Here is a 23747-nt window from a genome sequence, read left to right as displayed (position 1 = left end):
AAGGTTAGATCTAGGTATTGATCTATTTCTTTTTAATATCATTTTGTCTCTTACCCTTTAAAAGAGATAACATAGTGGAGAATCTCAAGATAAGTCTTAGGGAGTGGATGTAGGTGGGTTAATGCCGAATCATTATAAATGTTTATGTTAATCTTCTTTTAATTTCTAAGGTCTTGCTTGATTGCACTTGTCCTAATCACACATCTATTTATGTTTTTTTAAATGCAAAATTGTTTATGATTTTCTAATTCTAAAAGTGTAACAGCTTCATCTTTGTGGATTAATAGAATTTTAGATTTCAATACTGTGATTTCTCCACGTCCTAATTTATCCTAACACATTAAGAGGAAATCAGAATCTGAGTTATAATCAATATTCTAATCTTTATGAGAAAGTTCTAATCGTAATAATTGACTCTCATAAAGACTTTCTATTTTCGCTGCTTTAGAATTCTGACTTGACTTTTAAAAGTTAAACTTTTAGAAAGTCCAATTCACCTCCTTCTTGGGCTGTGCCAAAGAAGGAGGTGAATTTGTGTATAGCTTTGATTTGTAATCTGTTGTAGGCTAGAGATTTTTAATGAAAAGCATTTGTGTATAGCTTAGATTGAAAAGCTATGCCGTAAGGTTTATCAAGCAATCTTCTCCTTTTAGTGAGATTTTAATGTCGTAATTTTGAGTTTTCTGTTCTCTGCAAAACAGAAGGGTAAAGGTCGACTAGAACCTTTGGAAATCTACTGGGTTAAAGGTTAGATCTAGGTATTGATCTATTTCTTTTTAATATCATTTTGTCTCTTACCCTTTAAAAGAGATAACATAGTGGAGAATCTCAAGATAAGTCTTAGGGAGTGGATGTAGGTGGGTTAATGCCGAATCATTATAAATGTTTATGTTAATCTTCTTTTAATTTCTAAGGTCTTGCTTGATTGCACTTGTCCTAATTACACATCTATTTATGTTTTTTTAAATGCAAAATTGTTTATGATTTTATAATTATGAAAGTGTAACAGCTTCATCTTTGTGGATTAATAGAATTTTAGATTTCAATACTATGATTTCTCCACGTCCTAATTTATCCTAACACATTAAGCGGAAATCAGAATCTGAGTTATAATCAATATTCTAATCTTTATGAGAAAGTTCTAATCGTAATAACTGACTCTCATAAAGACTTTCTATTTTCGCTGCTTTAGAATTCTGACTTGACATTTAAAAGTTAAACTTTTAGAAAGTCCAATTCACCTCCTTCTTGGGCTATGCCAAATAAAATGGGACCCACACCTGCCTTTCCATTCGGTCTGCGCACATCACTCGTGCTAACCGATCTGACACTCCTAAGGAGGAGAAGCTGTGAACACCTAATTTCCAAAAATTCAAGTCTAGATTTGAAAATCCTTCAAACCGGATCTAAACCAATTGAACCAAAATCAGTGTTAGAAATGCCAATTATCGATCTTGATTTGTAAATAAATTTTTCCTTGAGCCAAATTTTCCCCATGAAATTAACATTGATGGAAACTAGACACCAAGAGCTTTACAACGGTACCTTACGGGCCTGAATTAAAGGTCAAATGGGCCTCAAACCAGCCAAATCAATCAAAACAAGTCAAACCAAACCAAAGCAACGCAGAAAATTAATCTACCCGCCAAGCCTAGAGCAGTCCACTGCCAAACCTAGAGCAGTTGACTTAGTGTGGGCATTTGACCGCTGGCTACCAATGGTGAAACTGGTTTTCTACACTGCTTCGGTCTAGTTTGACTGGTTTTAACTGATTTGGCTGGTTTAAGGCACATTCGACCTCCGATTTAGACCTGTAAGGTACCTTTGGAAAGATCCCAGCATCTAGTTTCCTTTGATGTTGAATTTATAGGGAAAATTAGCTCGAAAAAAAATATATTTGTAAATCAAGGCTAATAACTAGCTTTTTGCACTGTTTTTTGGTTCAATTGGTTTAGACCTAATTTGAAGGATTTTCAAAGTCAAACTTTATTTTTTGGAGTGTGAAATTTAGGTGTTCACAAGTTTCAGTAAAAAAAATTGTAAATTATTAAATGACATTTTCATTAAGCAAACAAGTCTTTTGGTGGTTTTAGTGCAAACATGGGATGTGACCACTGGTCAGGAAAAAGTATACAAGAGGATATGATTTTGTTAAATCCATCCAGTTAGTTACTAGTTTCAATAAAAAATATTTGTCTACTCAAAATATTTGTTCACCAAAACACATATCTTTTTGTGGTGAAATATTTATGCACCAAATAGGTTGGAAATCTCTTTAATTATTAATTCAAACCTTATGACATTAATTATTATACATTTTTCAAATAATTTTAGAGTTATATATAAGCAATTAATTTCTTTTCCTCAATTATACATTTTTCAAATAATTATTCTCGTATTTTATACTAAAAATATAGTAAGTCAAGATCTTTAATTAATCAAAATTGAAAAATTATAAAATAATTTAAGAGATAAAGGTCAAATTGCCCCTTAAACTTGTTGTCTCGGATCAAAAAGCTCCGGTTTGAGATTTTGGGTCATTTATCCCAATAACTTGCTTAAAAGTTTTCAAAATAGCACATGTTTCCTTCAAATCAAAGTGTGCTGTTACCACGACGTCATCAAATGATTAAGTCTTTTAGAATTGTCCATTAAGAAGACGCGTAGTAGAATTTGAGAGGAAAAAGCAGAATTTTTCGCCTGAAGATTGACGCATAACATTAGAGTTTTTAAGGTAAATCGAATGAAAATTGGAAAAAAAATAATACAACATTTATTGATGTTCATGGTGACCAGAAATGGTTAATTTGTAATTCTTTTTGTCTTTATTCCTTAATTTCAAAGGATGCTACCTCCAATTGTCACTCGTGTTGCCTTTCTACTAATATAATTTTTTTAGTGATTAGTGGTCACATTCCATATCGGTACTAAATGAATTGTGGTCTTAGTGAAAATGATAATATAATTTTTTTTTTTGAAACCACCACTTCATTTAGTGGTTTTAGTACAAAATAATAATTAGCATTTATCATTGTGAAAAGAATTATGTATTCAGTATGTTTGATAAAAGAAAAGACGCCTATTATATACAAGTAGACTCTTATGCTCTTTAGGAAAGGATCCTAAAAATCCTACTATATACATAAATACAATTAACTATTCTTAACAATTGCTTTGATTCCTTTTTACTGAAGTTTGATTAAGAATGTCGTTTTGGGACATATAAGATTGAAAGGAACTAGATAGATATTATTTACCATTATCACTTTGCAATGTCTGTAAGTATGAAATTGAGTTTTAATTTCAGCATAAAATGAAATAAAAAATGTTAAATATCTCAGGACGAATTTTCATTAAAAATCGATAAGTAACAGTAGAATAATCATCCACAAAAGTAATAAAATTTCCAAATCCGATTTGAGACTCAGATGTTTATTCACTTTAATAAACTCAGATGTTTTTCTCTTATAACATATCTGTCCTTTTTTTTTTTTTCGTTATTATTATTTTGTCTCCATATAAAAAGTTTTTTGTCCCTTTTTTGTGAGGGTGGTTTCTTCTTTGTGGAGTTTATTACTGTTAAAATAAAATCCTAAGTTATCCTAGTATATTTGAATCTGATCTTAATGTATCTGATTCTAATCCCAGTGTATCTGAATCTAATGCTAATTCCATTTCAATGTAATAGGATATATGAAATCTGCTTTAAGGGCTCAGTTGATATAATTATTTCATAAGGGAAAAAAAGGTTCCTTTTGTCGCCCCAACTTGAGTTAGAAATTCAAAATACTATTTTTTTAACTTTTTAGTCAAAAAAACCCCATAACTTATAAAAAATAGTTCATATAGCTAATTTATTAGGCTGAAGAATGTGCGTGAAGCATACACAATCACCCGGAAAAAAATATATATATATATATATATATATATATATATATATATATATATATTCTTCAAATCAATATTAAGATATTGACATGAAAAACCATTATTAGCTAATTTATGATCTCACTTGCGTGCCCTTTTCTCACAGTCGCACGCGCACTAACCAACCCGACATATGAGGTTCTTGAATCATTTTTATTAAGTTACGGATTTTTTTTTTTTTTTTTTGCCTAAAAAGTAAAAAAAAATGTGTATTTTAAATTTTTGGCTCAAGCTCAAGCGGGCAAAATGAACCTTTTTCCTTTCATAAATGTGGATACTTAATTTGAAGCCCTATATTATTACTCAAATTTTAGTATTTGGTCTAGCCTAAAAGAATAGATCGTGACATTTTATTTTTGAGTATTATAGGAGATTCGAACTTGGATCTATTATCAAATTATACATGCACTTTATATTTTAATGTGTAAATGGATCCTGACATTAATAGTCTTAATAGTAAATTTTAAATGAAACCTTCAGTTTTTTTATTTTTTTTAGACATGTAGAAATACTTCTATATTTTTAATTCCGTTTGCACTTTTTTTAACGATAGAAAGATTTTTTTTTTTTTTTTTTTTTTGCAGGGCTATAATAGAAAGACTTATCATTTAATATACATTAAAAATAATTTTTTTTAAATAAATAAAAAAACGATTCCACAGAACAGTGTCTGTGAATCCAGCATTTTCAAAATAAAAAAGTAAAAATGCTGGTTCTCATGGTCGATCCCACGAGTGGGTTTTTGTCTCACTCCAAATCTATTTAGACATTTTTATGTGCAAGTGGTTAGTGTATAATAAATAATAATCCAGCTACTAAAAAATGTTTATCCAAAGAAAAATACATTAATATTTTTGGAAAAAAAATTTACAATTAGACAAATATAACTTTACATCATATTTAGAGCTAGAATTATTTTCATAATTACTTTGTAATTTAATCAAGATAATTTAGTCTAGTGGTTGAAGCGCATTAGACCCACTCCAATGATTGCAACATCGAATCACACGCTTGGCATTTTGAGTATGAAAAGAATTAATCTCTCGTCTAACTGATAAACAAAAAGATGAAAAGACACCATTGGTTTAGTTTTAATATTTATATTTTTTAAAATAAAAATTAACCCAAATAGATAAAAATTATGTTGTCATCTTTTTGCTATGCATTAGTTTCATGTTTAGTCTTTTTTGTTATCCATATTGTATCAATTGGAATTTAGTTAACGAAATTTAGATATTTATCTTTTTTTTAAAAATTGAATTAATTATTGTAAAAAGAAATTGAATTAATTCAGTTTTGATTAATTTTTATTCAAGCCCTTAATTATGACGTTAAAAGTCGGAATCTTCCCGTGCTGTGGGAGCTCAATTTAAAAAGCAAAAGATAAAAAACAACAAAGAAAATAATATTACAATTTTGTAAGTTCCAGCGGAGCGCAGACCAGCCGGCGAGGGGCTAGCCTGGCGATCTAAAAACAAAGGAAAAAAACTAATAACTCGAAATGACTGGAATACCCCCTTTATGTTGACTAATTCTTTGGCTACAAAATTAAAGTAAAAAAGAAGTCAAAAGAAGAATCAGATCTTATAAAATATCAAATGACAGAAATACCCCTACATATGGTAGGGATTATACTTATATTGATTTAATTTAGATCGGATCCAATTAATACAAACCAAATAAATACGTATAAATAATTAATTTCATTTGATCAAATTCGATTTAATTTCTTTTTGCTTCAGTTAATTTTTTGTGTTTTTGTTAGATAAAAAAGGAGCTAAAGCAAGAGAAGCTATTTAACTAATAGGACTGCAACTAAAAACAATTCTACTAAGGTCACTTCATTTATGTTTTTAATTTTCATTCGACTTTATATAATAAAAATCGAACCACACTAAAAAGATGTTTCACTTTTTTTATAGAAATTGAAACTAAAAAATTAAATATTTTGAAAAATAAATTGAAATCGGCCTAATTCTTTCAAGAAAAAAAAAAAAAAAGGACTGGACCTAATTGATTCGGTTTGATTTTTTTATTTGAGCCGAAATATCTCCACCCTTGCCCCTGTAAAGCTTCTGCGAAATCAAACAATGAGACAGTTGCACCTTGAAGGGAATCGAAAGCCGACCACGAATTCAACGCTGTTGTATGCTGTCATCTGCTAGGAGACCATAAGAAACGCCTGTGTCTCCTTCGTAGAAGATCCTTCCTCTTCTTTTCCTCTGTATAAATACATTTCACTTGCTCTCCTCTTCCATACTCAAATATTCGAAGAGCTGTAATACTAATTCTAATGGCAGATTTTGAAGACTTGTTGCCTGTTCTGGCAAGGAAGCTTGGCGGAGAAGGATTAATAAATGAGCTGTGTAATGGGTTTCAGTTATTAATGGATAAAGATAAAGGAGTTATTACTACTGAAAGCTTGAAGAGGAATTCTGCTATTTTGGGTTTACAGGATTTGAAAGATGATGAGCTTGCTAGTATGGTTAAAGAAGGTGATTTTGATGGTGATGGAGCTCTTAATCAAATGGAATTTTGCGTTTTGATGTTTAGATTGAGTCCTCAGTTGATGCATGAATCGGAGTTATGGCTTAAAGATGCAATTGAAGAGGAGCTGAAGAACAGTGGATTTTGATGGAGAACCGTACCCGTTGAGAAACGGAAGAACTGTACCCGTTGAGAAATGGCAAAACGACACCGTTTTTGACAGCATCAAACGAAAATGTTGTCTTCAGCTTCTTGGAACAAGAAAGTGATTTTGATTATTTTTTTTTTCTCTTTGATGAAATAATTTTTTTCTTTGTTTTTAATTAATTACACAAGAAATGAAAGGAAACTTATTGTTGAATGTGGTTAATTAACATGTACAATACTTGTAATTTTGTATTAATAATTCGAGGATATGATTGAATAAAGGAAGCATGAATGTATATTATAATTAGTGTTGTCTCCAAACAATTTGTTGGTATGTGGAGTATTAGGAAAATTGGAAGTAATAATGAATTTTAAAAAAATAAAAATAAAAATAAATATTAGTGAACATAAATAGTTGGTATGTGGAGTGTTAGGAAAATTGGCAGTAAATAGGGGCTGCCATTCTTGAAGTTGTCTAGAATCTTCAAACTCAGATGCAAATAACTTAGGCTAAATGTATCTTTCGTTCTTGGAATTACGGTATAAATCAACTATGGCATTCCCTTATTACCCTTCCTTAAGTCAAATTAAGGCCGAATAGTCCATTGTACTTTATATTTAGTCAGTCATTGTATATAATATATATATACAGGAGTATTGTTCCCTTTGACCAAGTTTGTGAATTTATTAATTTGATTCAAAGAATTATCATATTCAAAGAGCCAAAAAGTTTCCAAAATAATAAACAAAATCTTTTGGAAATACGTATACCGAATAAGACTAAACTGTTGGGTCACCGTCTGGTTCTAGTCCAGTTTCGATTATTTTTATAGCAATGTGAACCTTAATTGACCCATATATCCACTAATTCTGGTTCAAATGTTTAAACCCTCCATTTCGGATTGATATTGATCTATCAAAATCCGGTTGTTTACATTCTCAAATAAAGAAAAATTCGGTTGTTTAGGTTCGGTTTTTTTCTAACGGGTAGGCATGGCTACTAGTTCAGTTTGAACCAGAATCGAACCGTACAATAGACAAATCGACACCATCTGTTCAAAGTTTTGAACCGAAACCAGCAGTTTAAAAGCCATGTAAATGTTAAATTTTGAATCTGAACCAGCCTAGAACCAGGGGTTCCGGCCGGTTCGAACCAAAAAATTTTTTTTTATATTTGTAAAATTATTATCACTTAGCCTATTTTATAAACTTGCTTTGGATGTCTATGCCATTTTTTTGATAGGCTTGATATGGATGTGCTTTTCTTTGTTAAATGTGGCTAGATACATGCATAAAATCCAAATCAGTTATATTAGAAATTAAGGCCTTTCCCAAACAATTATATATTCAAAACCCATCAATAGTTACATAAAAGCTAGAACTGATAGAGAAAGAGAAGCTCAAAATAATTTTCTTATTTTGAGATTTGGTTATGTTTATTCAACTAATTAAAAACTAAGTAATTAAAAAAGAATTCAACAAATTCAGCAAAATCAACTAGCTATCCACATATATTACAAATTTAATAAACAAAAAATAAAACAATAGAAAACAAACAAAACCTTTGGTTGCAGGTTAGGGCACTCAATTGTGGAAAAACTTAGATTTGGATGGATTTTACAGGATAAAATCAACTTTAGATATCTATACAGAATATGTCATAGCGGACTCTCTTAAATTGAGAAGGCATAAATAAGGAAAAACAAAGAGAGATTATGAAAAGCAAAGAGAGATCTAGATTTTTAAGGCGTGTTAAGCATAAATAAGAAAAAAAAAAAAAAAAAACATAGAGAGATCGATGATGGAGATGAAGGAGATCAAAGAGAGAATGAGAGACACAGAAAAAAACTTGCTTTGAGGTGAGAGATAATGATCAATTGAGGAAACAAAAGTCCATTTTATGATCTCATTCGCATGCCCTCTTCTTACAATCGTACGTGCGCTGACCAACCCAACATATGAGCTTCTTCAACCATTTTTATTAAGTTACGGGGTGTTTTTCTTTTTTTTTTTTTTTTTTGGCTAAAAAGCTAAAAAAAAAATGGGTATTTTAAATTTTTAGCTCAAGCTCAGGGGGACAAAATGAACTTTTTCCTTTCATAAATGTAGATACTTAATTTGAAGCCCCATATTTTTACTCCAATTTTATAATTGGTCCAGCCTAAAAGAATGGATTGTGACATTTTGTTTTTGAGTAATAGAGGGGATTCAAATTTGGATCTGTTACCAAATCATACATACATTTATTACTAGACTATGTTTTAATGTGCAAATGAATCGTGCAGTTAATAGTCTTAATAGTAAATTTTAAATTAAACCTTCGTTTTTTATTTTTTTTAGAAATGTAGAAATACTTCTATATTTTTAATTCCGTTTGCACCTTTGCTTTTAATAATAGAAAGATGTTTTTTGAAGGGGTATAATAGAAAGACTTATCATTTAATATACATTAAAAATAATTTTTTAAAATAAATAAAAAAACGATTTCACGGAACAGTGTCTGTGAATCCAGCATTTTCCAATAAGAAAATAAAAATGCTGGATCTCATGGTCGATCCCACGAGTGGGTTATGTCTCACTCCGAATCTATTTGGACATTTTTATGTACAAGTGGTTAGTGTATAAATAATAATTCAGCTACTAAAAAATGTTTATCCAAAGAAAATACATTTATATTTTTGTAAAACATATATATACAATTAGACAAATATAACTTACATCCTATTTAGAGCTAGAATTATTCTCATATTACCTTGTAATTTAATCAAGATTATTTGGTCTAGTAGTTGAAGCGTATTAGACCCACTCCACTGATTGTAAGATCGAATCATAGATTTAATATCTAGAGTTCGAAAAGAATTAATCTCTTATCTAACTATTAAACAAAGAGATGAAAAGATACCATTAGCTTAGTTTTAATATTTATATTTTTTTTAAATAAAAATTAACCCAAATAGATTAAATTATGTTGTCATCTTTTTGCTATGCATTAGTTTCATGTTTAGTCTTTTTTGTTATATATTGTATCAATTGGAATTTAGTTAATGAAATTTAGGTATTTATCTTTTTTTAAAAAAATTAAATTAATTCAGTTTTGATTAATTTTTACTCAAGCCTTTAATTATGAAATTAAAAGTCGGAATCTTCCGATGCCGTGGGAGCTCAATTTAAAAAGCAAAAGATAAAAAACTACAAAAAAAAAAAAAATAATAATATTACAATTTTGTAAGTTCCAGCAGAGCGCAGAACAGCCGGCGAGAGGCTAGCCTGGCGATCAAAAAACAAAGGAAAAAACTAATAACTCGAAATGACCGGAATATCCCCTTTATGTTGACAAATTCTTTGGCGACAAAATTAAAGGAAAAAAAAAAGTCAAAAGAAGAATCAGTCTCATATCAAATGACAGAAATACCCCTATATACGGTAGGCGTTATACTTATATGGATTCAATTTAGATCCGATCGAATTAATACAAACCAAATAAACACTTATAAATAATTAACTTGATTTGATCAAATTCGATTTAATTTCTTTTTGCTTCAGTTAATTTTTAGTGTTTTTGTTAGATACAAAAAGGAGATAAAGCAAGAGAAGTTATTTAACTAACAGGACTGCAACTAAAAACAATTCTAATAAGGTCAATTCATTTACGTTTTTAATTTTCATTCGACTTCGTATAATAAAAATCCAACCACACTAAAAAGATGTTTCACTTTTTTTATAAAAATTGAAACTAAAAAATTAGATATTTTTAAAAATGAATTGAATCGGCCTAATTCTTTCAAGAAAAAAAAGGGACTGGACCTAATTGATTCGGTTTGATTTTTTGATTTGAGCCGAAATTTCTCCACCCTTGCCCCTGTAAAGCTTCTGCGAAATCAAACAATGAGACAGTTGCACCTTGAAGGGAATCGAAAGCCGACCACGAATTCAACGCTGTTGTATGCTGTCATCTCCTAGGAGACCATAAGAAACGCCTGTGTCTCCTTCGTAGAAGATACTTCCTCTTCTTTTCCTCTGTATAAATACATTTCACTTGCTCTCCTCTTCCATACTCAAATATTCAAAGAGCTATAATACTAATTCTAATGGCAGATTTTGAAGACTTGTTGCCTGTTCTGGCAAGGAAGCTTGGCGGAGAAGGATTAATAAAGGAGCTGTGTAATGGGTTTCAGTTATTAATGGATAAAGATAAAGGAGTTATTACTACTGAAAGCTTGAAGAGAAATTCTGCTATTTTGGATTTACAGGATTTGAAAGATGATGAGCTTGCTAGTATGGTTAAAGAGGGTGATTTTGATGGTGATGGAGCTCTTAATCAAATGGAATTTTGTGTTTTGATGTTTAGATTGAGTCCTCAGTTAATGCATGAATCGGAGTTATGGCTTAAAGATGCAATTGAAGAGGAGCTGAAGAACAGTGGATTTTGATGGAGAACTGTACCCGTTGAGAAATGGAAGAACTGTACCCGTTGAGAAATGGAAAAACGACACCGTTTTTGACAGCATCAAACGAAAATGTTGTCTTCAGCTTCTTGGTACAAGAAAGTGATTTTGATTAATTTTTTTTTCTCTTTGATGAAATAATTTTTTTCTTTGTTTTTAATTAATTACACAAGAAATGAAAGGAAACTTATTGTTGAATGTGGTTAATTAACATGTACAATACTTGTAATTTTGTACTAATAATTCGAGGATATGATTGAATAAAGGAAGCATGAATGTACATTATAATTAGTGTTGTCTCCAAACAATTTGTTGGTATGTGGAGTATTAGGAAAATTGGAAGTAGTAATGAATTTTTAAAAAATAAAAATAAAAATAAAAATAAATATTAGTGAACATAAATAGTTGGTATGTGGAGTGTTAGGAAAATTGGAATTAAAAGGGAGGAATTCAATTAACCCATAGGAAATAGGGGCTGCCATTCTTGAAGTTGTCTAGAATCTTCAAACTCAGATGCAAATAACTTAGGCTAAATGTATCTTTCGTTCTTGGAATTACGGGGTCAATCAACTAGAGCATTCCCTTATTACCCTTCCTTAAGTCAAATTAAGGCCGAATAGTCCATTGTACGTTATATTTAGTCAGTCATTGTGTATAATATATATATAAGAGTATTGTTCCCTTTTACCAAGTTTGTGAATTTATTAATTTGATTCGAAGAATTTTCATATTCAAAGAGCCAAAAAGTTTCCACAATAATAAAAAAAAATCTTTTGGAAATACATATACTGAATAAGACTAAACTGTTGGGTCAACATCTGCTTCTAGTCACTTTCGATTATTTTTATAGCAATATAAACCTTAACTGACCTATATACCCGCCAGTTTTAGTTCAAATGTTTAAACCGTCCATTTTGGACTGATGTTGGTCTGTTAAAATCCGGTTGTTTACATTCTTAAACAAAAAAAAAAAAAAAAAAAAATTCGGTTGTTTAGATTCGATTTTATTCTAACGAGTAGGTATAGCCACCAATTCAGTTTGAACCAGAATCGAACCGTACGACAGACAAATCGACAATGTCTATTTAAAGTTTTGAACCGGAACTAATAGTTTAAAAGCCATGTAAATGTTAAATTTTGAATCTGAACCAACCCAGAACCAGGGTTCCGGTCGATTCGAACACTAAAATTTTTTTTTATATTTGTAAAGTTATTATCACTTAGTCTATTTTATAAAATTTAGTATATAATTATATTGTTTGATACAAATAGGAGTTTAACATTTTTTTTCTTGTTAAATATTTTACCGAGTTTAAAATTATATTGTTTGAAGCATTTTAAAAATTTTTCAAATAATTTACTTAATTAATAACATTTAGACACAATAAAATGATAATTTATTTGATTATTTTATAAAATTAATTAATTTTATAACTTATATGAGTATGAGCATTCTAAAAGTTATTTAAAATAAATTACAAATATTTTTTTTTAGATTCACATCAACTTTTTCAAGAGAAAGATGCCTTAGAATCAAATTAATTAATTTTCAACTGTCAATTCATTAGAACCGTGTCGGAACCGAAACCGAACCGAAACTGGTGATTCAAGGGTTGGTTCATGTTCAATATTTTAAAAATCTTAAACCGACGGTTCAATGAACCGGCCATGCCAACCAACAAGCCTTGTGGCTAGGCCTAGGGGGATAAGATCAATGGTCTCTTGTCGCACATGTAAGGCAAAATAATAAGTTTGGTGCCTGAACTATCTATTTTTTTCTATTTTAGTGTCTCATCGAAAAAGTTTTTCAATCTAGTGTCTATACTTGTAAAAAATTGCAATTGAGTGTCTTTGGTCACATTAGATTACCGGAATGCTGAGTCAGCAAAATGGGACTCATTTTTTAGTTAGGCTTTACATATCCTTCCCCCTAGGGGTGGCCGCAGTTCCGGAACCGACGGTTTCGGTTTCGGAATCGAACCAAAAAGTTTCGGTTCCAGTTCTGGTTTCGATTTCGGTACGGTGACAAAACCGATGGTTTCGATCGGTTTTCTGGCGAATCGCATAATTTTAAATTTTAAATTTTGAAGACCGGTTTTCAAAATTTAATAAATTTGTGAAAGTTATTTGTAAAAAAAATACACAAAAAAATTAAAAAATACTTCAATTAAATTTATTTTTTTAAAGACTTGAACATAATTTTTTTAAAAAAATTCTTCATCAAAATTAAGAGATTTCACAATAAAATTTAAAAAAAAAAAAAACACAAAACTGACAATTTCTAACGGCTAGAACCGCCGGTTCGAATCGGCAGTTCTAACCGGCGGTTCCAATCCAGTTCCGACAGGTTTTCTGGAACCGAAACCAAACCGAACCAAAAATCTCTGGTTCCAATTTCGATTCAGACCAGTTTCGGTTCAGACCGGTTCCTGTTCCCACCGGTTCCGGTTACGGTTCGGGACAGGTTCGAACCAACAGTTCCGATTCCGAAACCGTAATATGGCCACCCTTACTTCCCCCTTTAAATCCTACGCCACAATACCTCTTTCCAACATTTTATCAAACATCTTCCTCGCATTACCCAATTCAATAGACTTGATATAAAAGAAGACCAAAGATGACTGCTCATGCACATCCAAGCCAAACCCATTCACAAATACATCTCTATAAATGATTTTACCAACTTTTAAAATGATAAATCAGCACAATATATGTGAAAGTATAATTTGATGGTGAGATTAAAAAGGAGCATGCAACCTAAGAAATAAATAGAATAGATGGAGAAGTTGGGTAATTGGGATGTGGATTTGATAAAGGAATTGAATAGAAAGGCATCAAACCTTGTCACAAAGTAAAAGATTTTGGAGAACATGTAGCGCAAGCTAGATTGTGAAGCTTGGTGAGAAGGAACCAGTTGTGATCGAAGCCTAAGACGAGCAACGAGCATGGATTTGTTGAATAGGCTTGAGACGAAGACCCATTTTGAGAAGAAAGTAGTAGGCTGGAGAGTGAGGAAGTGGATGGAATTGTTTTATTTCCATTAAACTTTATCATGAAACCGTGAGAAAATAGGGAAAAGTTTGAGCAATCAAGTTTTTGTTGAATTTGTAACCTTGATGGCGGTACCAGAAAATACAAATCGTATGTCGGTGAAAATTTTTGTTTCAAAAAAAAAAAAAATGCAGGCTTCGTAGTTAGGAGCAATAAATAAAGGGCAAAGATGGAAAATCATGTATTAAATCATGTGCAATTCACGTGCTCCTGTGGAGTGCGCTTAGTGATGTATATTATAATTTCTGTAACATCCTAGTAAGACGAGTTGAGTCATTTCATAGAGATGAGTTGAGTTGGGTTGAACCAAACCTGGTTGGGGTAGAATGAATGATAAGTGGACTTATTTGCATGGAAAGTTTAGGACTTGTTTGCATCAAAACATACAGCTTGGGTATTCAGTTGTAGCCTTGGTATACTTGAGGTACCAATTAGAGAGTTTACACAGCCAAATCACCTTCTTCTAGAGTCTACCCGTTCCTATCATTTTCACTTTCCCCATTTTCACGTTTTTCATTCTCTTCTTACGTTTCCCTTCCATTTCCTTGCACTTTTCATGCAAGTTACACATTAAGTCAACTCCAAGTAAGTAGAATTCCTTGAAGTTATATGTTAGTCAATCTTTAATTTCGTTATATTGGAGATGAGTTACGAGAATTCTTGTGTATAGGAGAAGAAAGTTCAAAAGTAGCAGAAAAGAGAAGCTAAAAACAGAGTCCAAGCTTTTTGAAACGCAAGGTTTGATATCTCTTGTTATTTCCCATGTTCTTTGCATGAAAAATTGTGTGGAGTGTTGCTCATGAGATCATGTGTTACTTATTGTTGAGTGAAAGAAGTGGAAAGGATGTGAAAACAGGGGATGAATATATGAAGTGGAAACAGAGTTGCTGGAAATTTTACCAGCAACTTCATCTTGATTTCGACCTTATTAAATGATGGAATTAGGAAGTGTCATAGAAGAGTTATTTGTTCCTTTATGTGTTAGCTTTACGTGGGTTTTTGAATCACTCAATTTGGAGTTGTATATTGTGAGATATGGCCAAACGAGTACAGACTGTGCAGGCTGGAAACCGCGCGCGGGCGAATTGCATGAATAAGGTCGCGACTTGTCACTGACTCTCATTTTTCATTCTACGCGATCGCGACTTTCACATGCGTGCTCGCGACTTTGGCCAGAAAGTCACTGCCTCTCAAATGGCACATCTTGCGCTCGCGACTTCCATATGCACGATCGCGACTTGGTCTCGCGCTCGCGACTAAAGTTGCGCGGTCGCGACTTTGAGCCAGAAACTCACTGACTCTCATTTGACATTCTCGCGCTCGCGACTTGGCATGTCGCGCTCGCGACTGATGCTTTGACATTCTTTTTGACTTTATTTCCTATGCAAGTGACTTCCTTTGCTCATCCTGCATGCATCCACCCATTGTAAAACAAAAATACAACATAAGAACATGGATTAAAACAACATGTAAGCAATTATATGATGTGAACTCAAATCAATATGATGAACTATGAAGTTGTGAAACCATTTATGTGCTATTGTGTTACATTGTTGATATGCTAATATTAAGCTCCATTGAGGTTGGGTAGAAACCATATAGATAAGGCTATGTCGCGACATAGAATAGCAGATCTGCGCCCCATACAGTTTGGAACTCCGGCTACAGGTCGTTGAGTGGATATGATTATACAGGCCATAGCAGCCAAGCATACAGTATTCATCCAGTTTATACAGTTTTTCTTATCACTTCGGTTTCACTATAACCTTATGGAGCCATATCGATATCTTGATTTAACATTGTATGAATCATACCGTATCATGATATATGTGCTTATATATGTTTACATGATTCTTTTTACACATGTATGTATTTACTTGTTTCTTTTATGTTGAGATATCCACTGAGCTTCTTGCTCAGCGAGTTACCTGTTTAACTCGCAGGTTTTGAGACTGGTTCATAGAGAGTCGGATTACAACTGCTGAAGTTCATCTACAGAAGACTCAATCTTCAGGGTAGCTAGTCATTTTACTGTGTATATTTTGTCTATCCTTTTTATGGCATGTACAGGGCACACAGTTGGGCCCATTTCACTTTGTAAATAGCATCATGTTTTGTAAATATTAAACACATTATTAATGTACACAGCATGATAGTATCTTCAATATACATTATGATTTCATCATGTCAGAACATTTAAGTCAACCGGTTTGTAACATCTCGACTCGGTTCATTCGGGTTTTCGGGTGGACTGGGAAGGGCTCGCAGGTTTTGAGACTGGTTCATAGAGAGTCGGATTACAACTGCTGAAGTTCATCTACAGAAGACTCAATCTTCAGGGTAGCTAGTCATTTTACTGTGTATATTTTGTCTATCCTTTTTATGGCATGTACATGGCACACAGTTGGGCCCATTTCACTTTGTAAATAGCATCATGTTTTGTAAATATTAAACACATTATTAATGTACACAGCATGATAGTATCTTCAATATACATTATGATTTCATCATGTCAGAACATTTAAGTCAACCGGTTTGTAACATCTCGACTCGGTTCATTCGGGTTTTCGGGTGGACTGGGAAGGGGTGTTACAAATTTTGGTATCAGAGCCCTAGGTTTTATTTCCTCGGGCTTGAATGCATAAGTCAGTATAGTGTACATGCCATGACTACCCTGATGAACTAAGCAGTTGTTGTTATTTTAGGAGGATGTCTCAAGAAGGGGAGAGTGAGTCACACGCCTCCAGAGCAGTGGAGGGTGAGGCTCCAGCAGCACCAGGTCAAGAGGTGTTGTTAAAGCAACTCGCAGATACTTTTGGACAGATTGCAGGGGTGATGCCTCAAGCACCAATAGTAGTAGAAAGAGAAAGAAAGCCCCCACTAGAGAAGCTTCGAAAATATGGGGCGAAAGAATTCAGTGCTAACAAGGATGATAGTCCAGAAAGAGCTGAGTATTGGTTAGATGGGACATCGAGAGTTCTGGAACAATTACAGTGTACACTAGAGGACAAGTTGATTTGTGCCACATCATTATTAGTAGATGAAGCATATACATGGTGGACTACTGTTCAGCAGCGAGTATCAACAGAGCAGCGTACTTGGCAATTCTTCTTGGATGAATTCAAGAAGAAGTTTATCACAGAGGCATACCTAGATGCGAGAAGGAAGGACTTCTTATACCTTCGGCAGAATAGAATGTCGGTGTCAGAATATGAACGAGAATTCACCAGACTTAGCCGGTATGGTGAGCGGATAGTGGCTACAGAAGCCGAAAGGTGTAAAAAGTTTCAGGAAGGCCTGAACGATGAGATTCAGATGGGAGTGGTAGCTTCCAGATTCAGAGAGTTCTCAGCTTTGGTAGAGGCAGCTTAGGAGATAGAGCGCATTCAGACCAGTCAGCGTACCAGACGCTAGCGGTCTCAGCAGAGGAGAGATCAAACTCCGAGTGCACCCAGTACATATCAGGCAGAGAGCAAGAGATTCAGAGGTGCTAGTAGTTCAGCTGGTTCTAGACCTTCCTTTAGTCAAGGCGCAGCTAGGGGTGTGAACATGCCAGCAGTATCCGTTGTGGCTAGTTCCGCCGGTAGTAGTCGAGGTTCAGGCAGAGGAACTGGTAGAGGCACCAGTAGAGGTGCAGAGGCAGCCAGTTATACTTTTCCACCGTGTGAGCATTGTGGCAGACGGCATGGTGGGGAGTGTTGGTTGGTGACTGGTAAATGTTGGATATGCGGAGCATCAGACCATCAGAAGAAGGATTGTCCGAAGAGGGCAAAAACTCCTACACAGTTCATAGCAGGCAGAGGTAGAGGTGAGAGCTCCGGAGGGCAGAGACAGCAATCAGAGACTGTTGACAGACCTGATACTAGAGGTCCAGCCAGGGTCTATGCCATGCAGACCAGGGAAGAGGAGGAAGCTCCAGATGTCATAGTTGGTGAGTTTTCTCTATGTGATCATACAGTTTATGCTTTAATTGATCCTGGATCATCTCATTCATATATTAGTGTGCCTAAACCCTGGGTTAAAGGGTTAGCGGTTGCACATGTGAGCCAGGGTATGGTAGTTACGAATCCACTAGGTGATGTAGTAAAAACCCATACAGTGGTCAAAGACTGTCCAATTATTATTCATGGAAAGGAGTTTCCAGGAGATCTTATGGAGTTGCCATTTAGAGAATTTGATGTGATTCTGGGTATGGATTGGCTATCCAGACATCAAGCTATAGTTGATTGTGCAAAGAAAAGGGTGACATTATATACAGCAACAGGGGAAGAGATTATAGTAGTCGGGAAGCGGCGAAATTTTCTGGGTAATGTGATATCAGCCATGGCAGCAAAGAGATTAATTCAGAAAGGTTGTGAAGCATACTTAGTATGTGCATTAAAAGCAGAGAAAGACCAGTTAAAAGTGCAAGACATACCAACAGTGTGTGATTATCCAGATGTATTTCCAGATGAGTTACCAGGGTTACCACCAAGGAGGGAAGTGGAGTTTACCATAGATGTCTATCCTGGAGCAGCACCAGTATCTATTGCACCTTACAGAATGGCACCAGCAGAGTTAAAAGAGTTAAAGATTCAGCTGCAGGAGTTATTGGATAAAGGCTTTATCAGACCCAGTGTATCACCTTGGGGAGCACCGGTATTATTTGTCAAGAAGAAAGATGGATCTTTCAGATTGTGCATTGATTACAGACAGCTGAATAAACTGACAATCAAGAATAAGTATCCATTGCCTCGCATCGATGATTTATTTGATCAACTAAAGGGTGCAGGTATGTTTTCAAAAATCGACCTCAGGTCGGGATACTATCAGTTGCGGATAAAGGAAGAAGATATCGCTAAGACTACATTTAGGACCCGATATGATCACTATGAATTTTTAGTCATGCCATTCGGGCTCACAAATGCACCAGCGGTTTTCATGGATCTCATGAACCGCGTGTTTCATTTATATTTAGATCAGTTTGTGGTGGTGTTTATAGATGACATTTTGGTCTATTCCAGAGACAGGGTTGAACATGATAAACATTTGCGGATTGTACTACAGACATTGAGGGATAAACAGCTGTATGCCAAGCTCAGTAAGTGTGAGTTTTGGCTGGAAGAAGTTTCTTTCTTAGGACATGTGGTGTCATCTGAGGGTATCAGAGTTGATCCTAAGAAGATTGAAGCTATTGTTGATTGGAGACCACCCAGAAATGTCACAGAAGTTCGAAGTTTTCTGGGTTTAGCCGGTTATTACAGACGGTTTGTAAAGGGATTCTTTATCATTGCATCACCTTTAACAAGATTATTGAAGAAAGCAGTTGTATTCCAATGGGATGATAGATGTCAGCAGAGTTTTGACACTTTGAAGACAAAGTTGACTGAAGCACCAGTGTTGACTCAGCCAGTGTCAGGTAAAGACTTTGAGATTTACAGTGATGCCTCTCATACTGGGTTAGGATGTGTACTCATGCAAGATAGAAAAGTGGTAGCTTATGTCTCCAGACAATTAAAGCCACATGAATTGAATTATCCAACCCATGATCTAGAACTGGCAGCCATTGTTCTAGCATTCAAAGTATGGCGGCATTATCTGTATGGTGAGAAGTGTTACATTTATACAGATCATCAGAGTTTAAAGTACTTACCAACACAGAAAGACTTGAATTCAAGACAAGGGAAGTGGATGCAGATTCTGGCTAATTATGATTATGTCATTAATTATCATCCGGGCAAAGCTAATGTGGTAACTGATGCCCTTAGCCGGAAATCATTGTTTGCTTTGAAAGCAATGAGAATTAGCATGGAGTTGCAATAGCAGGGAATTATTCTAGCACAGATGCAAGTACAGCCATCTTGGGTTCAGGAAGTTGTAGAAGCACAGAAGAAAGATGCACAAACAGCACTATGGGTGAAACAAGTACAGGAAGATCATGGTGGGAAATTCAGATTGGATAACAGTGGAGTCTTATTCTATGAAGACCGGGTTGTTGTACCATAGATAGGGGAGATCAGACAGAAGATCCTGTATGAAGCTCATAACAGTCCATACACAATGCATCCAGGTAGTACCAAGATGTATCAAGATTTGAAGAAAGGCTATTGGTGGCCGGGCATGAAGAACGATATTATAAATGTTGTAACGAGATGTTTAACATGTCAACAAGTAAAAGCAGAACATCAATTGCCATCTGGGTTACTTCATCCAATAACAGTGCCAACATGGAAATGGGATCAGATCACAATGGATTTTGTTACTGGCTTACCTCAGACGCAGCGGAAGCATGATGCAGTATGGGTGATTGTGGACAGATTAACTAAGTCCGCACACTTTCTACCAGTCAGGATGGACTATTCTCTAGACAAGTTAGCAGATATTTATGTTAGAGAGATAGTTCGACTACATGGAGTTCCATCATCCATTATATCTGATCGTGATCCAAGGTTTACATCGAAGTTTTGGGGTAAACTGCAGGAAGCATTAGGGACGAGATTGCATTTCAGCACTGCATTTCATCCTCAAACAGATGGCCAATCAGAAAGGGTCATTCAAATCCTGGAAGACATGATGAGATCATGTGTTATAGAATTTGAAGGCAGTTGGGACAGATATGTACCTCTCATGGAATTTGCCTACAACAACAGTTATCAATCGAGCATTAAGATGGCACCATATGAAGCATTGTATGGTAGACAATGTAGAACACCTGTGTGTTGGACAGAACTTAGTGAGAAGAAGATTTTGGGTCCAGATTTGGTTAGAGAAACAGAAGAGAAAGTGGAAATCATCAGAAAACGGCTGAAAGAAGCAAGTGATCGACAGAAGTCCTATGCTGATTTAAAGAGAAAGGATATTGAGTACTCAGTCGGTGATAAAGTCTTTCTGAAAGTTTCACCATGGAAGAAGATCCTAAGGTTTGGACGAAAGGGTAAGCTTAGCCCTAGGTTTATTGGTCCATATGAGATTGTTGAACGTGTAGGACCATTAGCCTATCGCCTAGCGTTACCTTCCACCTTGGATCGAATCCATAATGTCTTTCATGTCTCAATGTTAAGGAGATACAGATCAGATCCATCACATGTGTTATCACCAGAAGAGATTGAAATTCAACCGGATCTCACTTATGAAGAAGAACCAGTTCAGATCCTAGCAAGAGAAGTTAAAGAATTGCGGAACAAGAAAGTAGCATTGGTAAAAGTTCTTTGGAGGAATCATAAGATAGAAGAAGCAACTTGGGAATCCGAAGACACCATGCGACAACAGTATCCGCAGTTGTTCCCAACAGGTAAACTTCGGGACGAAGTTTTTTATTTAGAAGGGGAGAACTGTAACATCCTAGTAAGACGAGTTGAGTCATTTCATAGAGATGAGTTGAGTTGGGTTGAACCAAACCTGGTTGGGGTAGAATGAATGATAAGTGGACTTATTTGCATGGAAAGTTTAGGACTTGTTTGAATCAAAACATACAGCTTGGGTATTCAGTTGTAGCCTTGGTATACTTGAGGTACCAATTAGAGAGTTTACACAGCCAAATCACCTTCTTCTAGAGTCTACCCGTTCCTATCATTTTCACTTTCCCCATTTTCACGTTTTTCATTCTCTTCTTACGTTTCCCTTCCATTTCCTTGCACTTTTCATGCAAGTTACGCATTAAGTCAACTCCAAGTAAGTAGAATTCCTTGAAGTTATATGTTAGTCAATCTTTAATTTCGTTATATTGGAGATGAGTTACGAGAATTCTTGTGTATAGGAGAAGAAAGTTCAAAAGTAGCAGAAAAGAGAAGCTAAAAACAGAGTCCAAGCTTTTTGGAACGCAAGGTTTGATATCTCTTGTTATTTCCCATGTTCTTTGCATGAAAAATTGTGTGGAGTGTTGCTCATGAGATCATGTGTTACTTATTGTTGAGTGAAAGAAGTGGAAAGGATGTGAAAACAGGGGATGAATATATGAAGTGGAAACAGAGTTGCTGGAAATTTTACCAGCAACTTCATCTTGATTTCGACCTTATTAAATGATGGAATTAGGAAGTGTCATAGAAGAGTTATTTGTTCCTTTATGTGTTAGCTTTACGTGGGTTTTTGAATCACTCAATTTGGAGTTGTATATTGTGAGATATGGCCAAAAGAGTACAGACTGTGCAGGCTGGAAACCGCGCGCGCGCGAATTGCATGAATAAGGTCGCGACTTGTCACTGACTCTCATTTTTCATTCTACGCGATCGCGACTTTCACATGCGTGCTCGCGACTTTGGCCAGAAAGTCACTGCCTCTCAAATGGCACATCTTGCGCTCGCGACTTCCATATGCACGATCGCGACTTGGTCTCGCGCTCGCGACTAAAGTTGCGCGGTCGCGACTTTGAGCCAGAAACTCACTGACTCTCATTTGACATTCTCGCGCTCGCGACTTGGCATGTCGCGCTCGCGACTGATGCTTTGACATTCTTTTTGACTTTATTTCCTATGCAAGTGACTTCCTTTGCTCATCCTGCATGCATCCACCCATTGTAAAACAAAAATACAACATAAGAACATGGATTAAAACAACATGTAAGCAATTATATGATGTGAACTCAAATCAATATGATGAACTATGAAGTTGTGAAACCATTTATGTGCTATTGTGTTACATTGTTGATATGCTAATATTAAGCTCCATTGAGGTTGGGTAGAAACCATGTAGATAAGGCTATGTCGCGACATAGAATAGCAGATCTGCGCCCCATACAGTTTGGAACTCCGGCTACAGGCCGTTGAGTGGATATGATTATACAGGCCATAGCAGCCAAGCATACAGTATTCATCCAGTTTATACAGTTTTTCTTATCACTTCGGTTTCACTATAACCTTATGGAGCCATATCGATATCTTGATTTAACATTGTATGAATCATACCGTATCATGATATATGTGCTTATATATGTTTACATGATTCTTTTTACACATGTATGTATTTACTTGTTTCTTTTATGTTGAGATATCCACTGAGCTTCTTGCTCAGCGAGTTACCTGTTTAACTCGCAGGTTTTGAGACTGGTTCATAGAGAGTCGGATTACAACTGCTGAAGTTCATCTACAGAAGACTCAATCTTCAGGGTAGCTAGTCATTTTACTGTGTATATTTTGTCTATCCTTTTTATGGCATGTACAGGGCACACAGTTGGGCCCATTTCACTTTGTAAATAGCATCATGTTTTGTAAATATTAAACACATTATTAATGTACACAGCATGATAGTATCTTCAATATACATTATGATTTCATCATGTCAGAACATTTAAGTCAACCGGTTTGTAACATCTCGACTCGGTTCATTCGGGTTTTCGGGTGGACTGGGAAGGGGTGTTACAATTTCTCTGTAGTCTTATTCTTTAACCGCAAAAATATAATGTTCAAGTAGTACTGTTTACAAGCTGACATGATCAAAATTAATTCACACTATTATGACATGCTCACTTCTTTACAGTGGAAGGAACTAGGTGTATGGGAACTACTTTAGTTCTATTGATAGGATTGTTCTTGTATATAGCCCAACATCAGATACAGTAATATTGACTACTGAGTTCAGAATATATGCTTGGCTTTGTTTCCGTGTAAAACATAGTCTGTATATATATATAGATATGCGTGTGGGTAATAGCTGTTTTCAAATTCTTAATCAAAATTGGAATGGGACATCAGTAATTTAATTCACAAAGGCTGAAGG

At 34.6% G+C, this 23747-nt stretch overlaps 1 protein-coding gene and 1 pseudogene across 1 annotated transcript; both read left to right on the top strand.

Annotated features, from left to right (window-relative positions):
• The first annotated feature begins 6173 nt into the window (after positions 1-6173).
• Positions 6174-6842, top strand: LOC149497541 (calcium-binding protein PBP1-like). Its single transcript, XM_089719446.1, has one exon. It carries the CDS (start codon positions 6221-6223, stop codon positions 6560-6562), a length of 342 nt encoding a protein of 113 aa, XP_089575572.1. The 5' UTR covers positions 6174-6220; the 3' UTR covers positions 6563-6842.
• Positions 6843-10601: 3759 nt separating this feature from the next.
• LOC149497540 (calcium-binding protein PBP1 pseudogene) lies at positions 10602-11294 on the top strand (annotated as a pseudogene).
• Positions 11295-23747: the final 12453 nt, after the last annotated feature.

The sequence above is a fragment of the Jatropha curcas genome, chromosome 3, assembly GCF_041381405.1.
Source record: "Jatropha curcas cultivar XTBG-Jc1 chromosome 3, XTBG_Jcur_1.0, whole genome shotgun sequence".
In the NCBI taxonomy this organism is placed as follows: domain Eukaryota; kingdom Viridiplantae; phylum Streptophyta; class Magnoliopsida; order Malpighiales; family Euphorbiaceae; genus Jatropha; species Jatropha curcas.
This window is presented reverse-complemented; position numbering and strand designations above follow the sequence as displayed.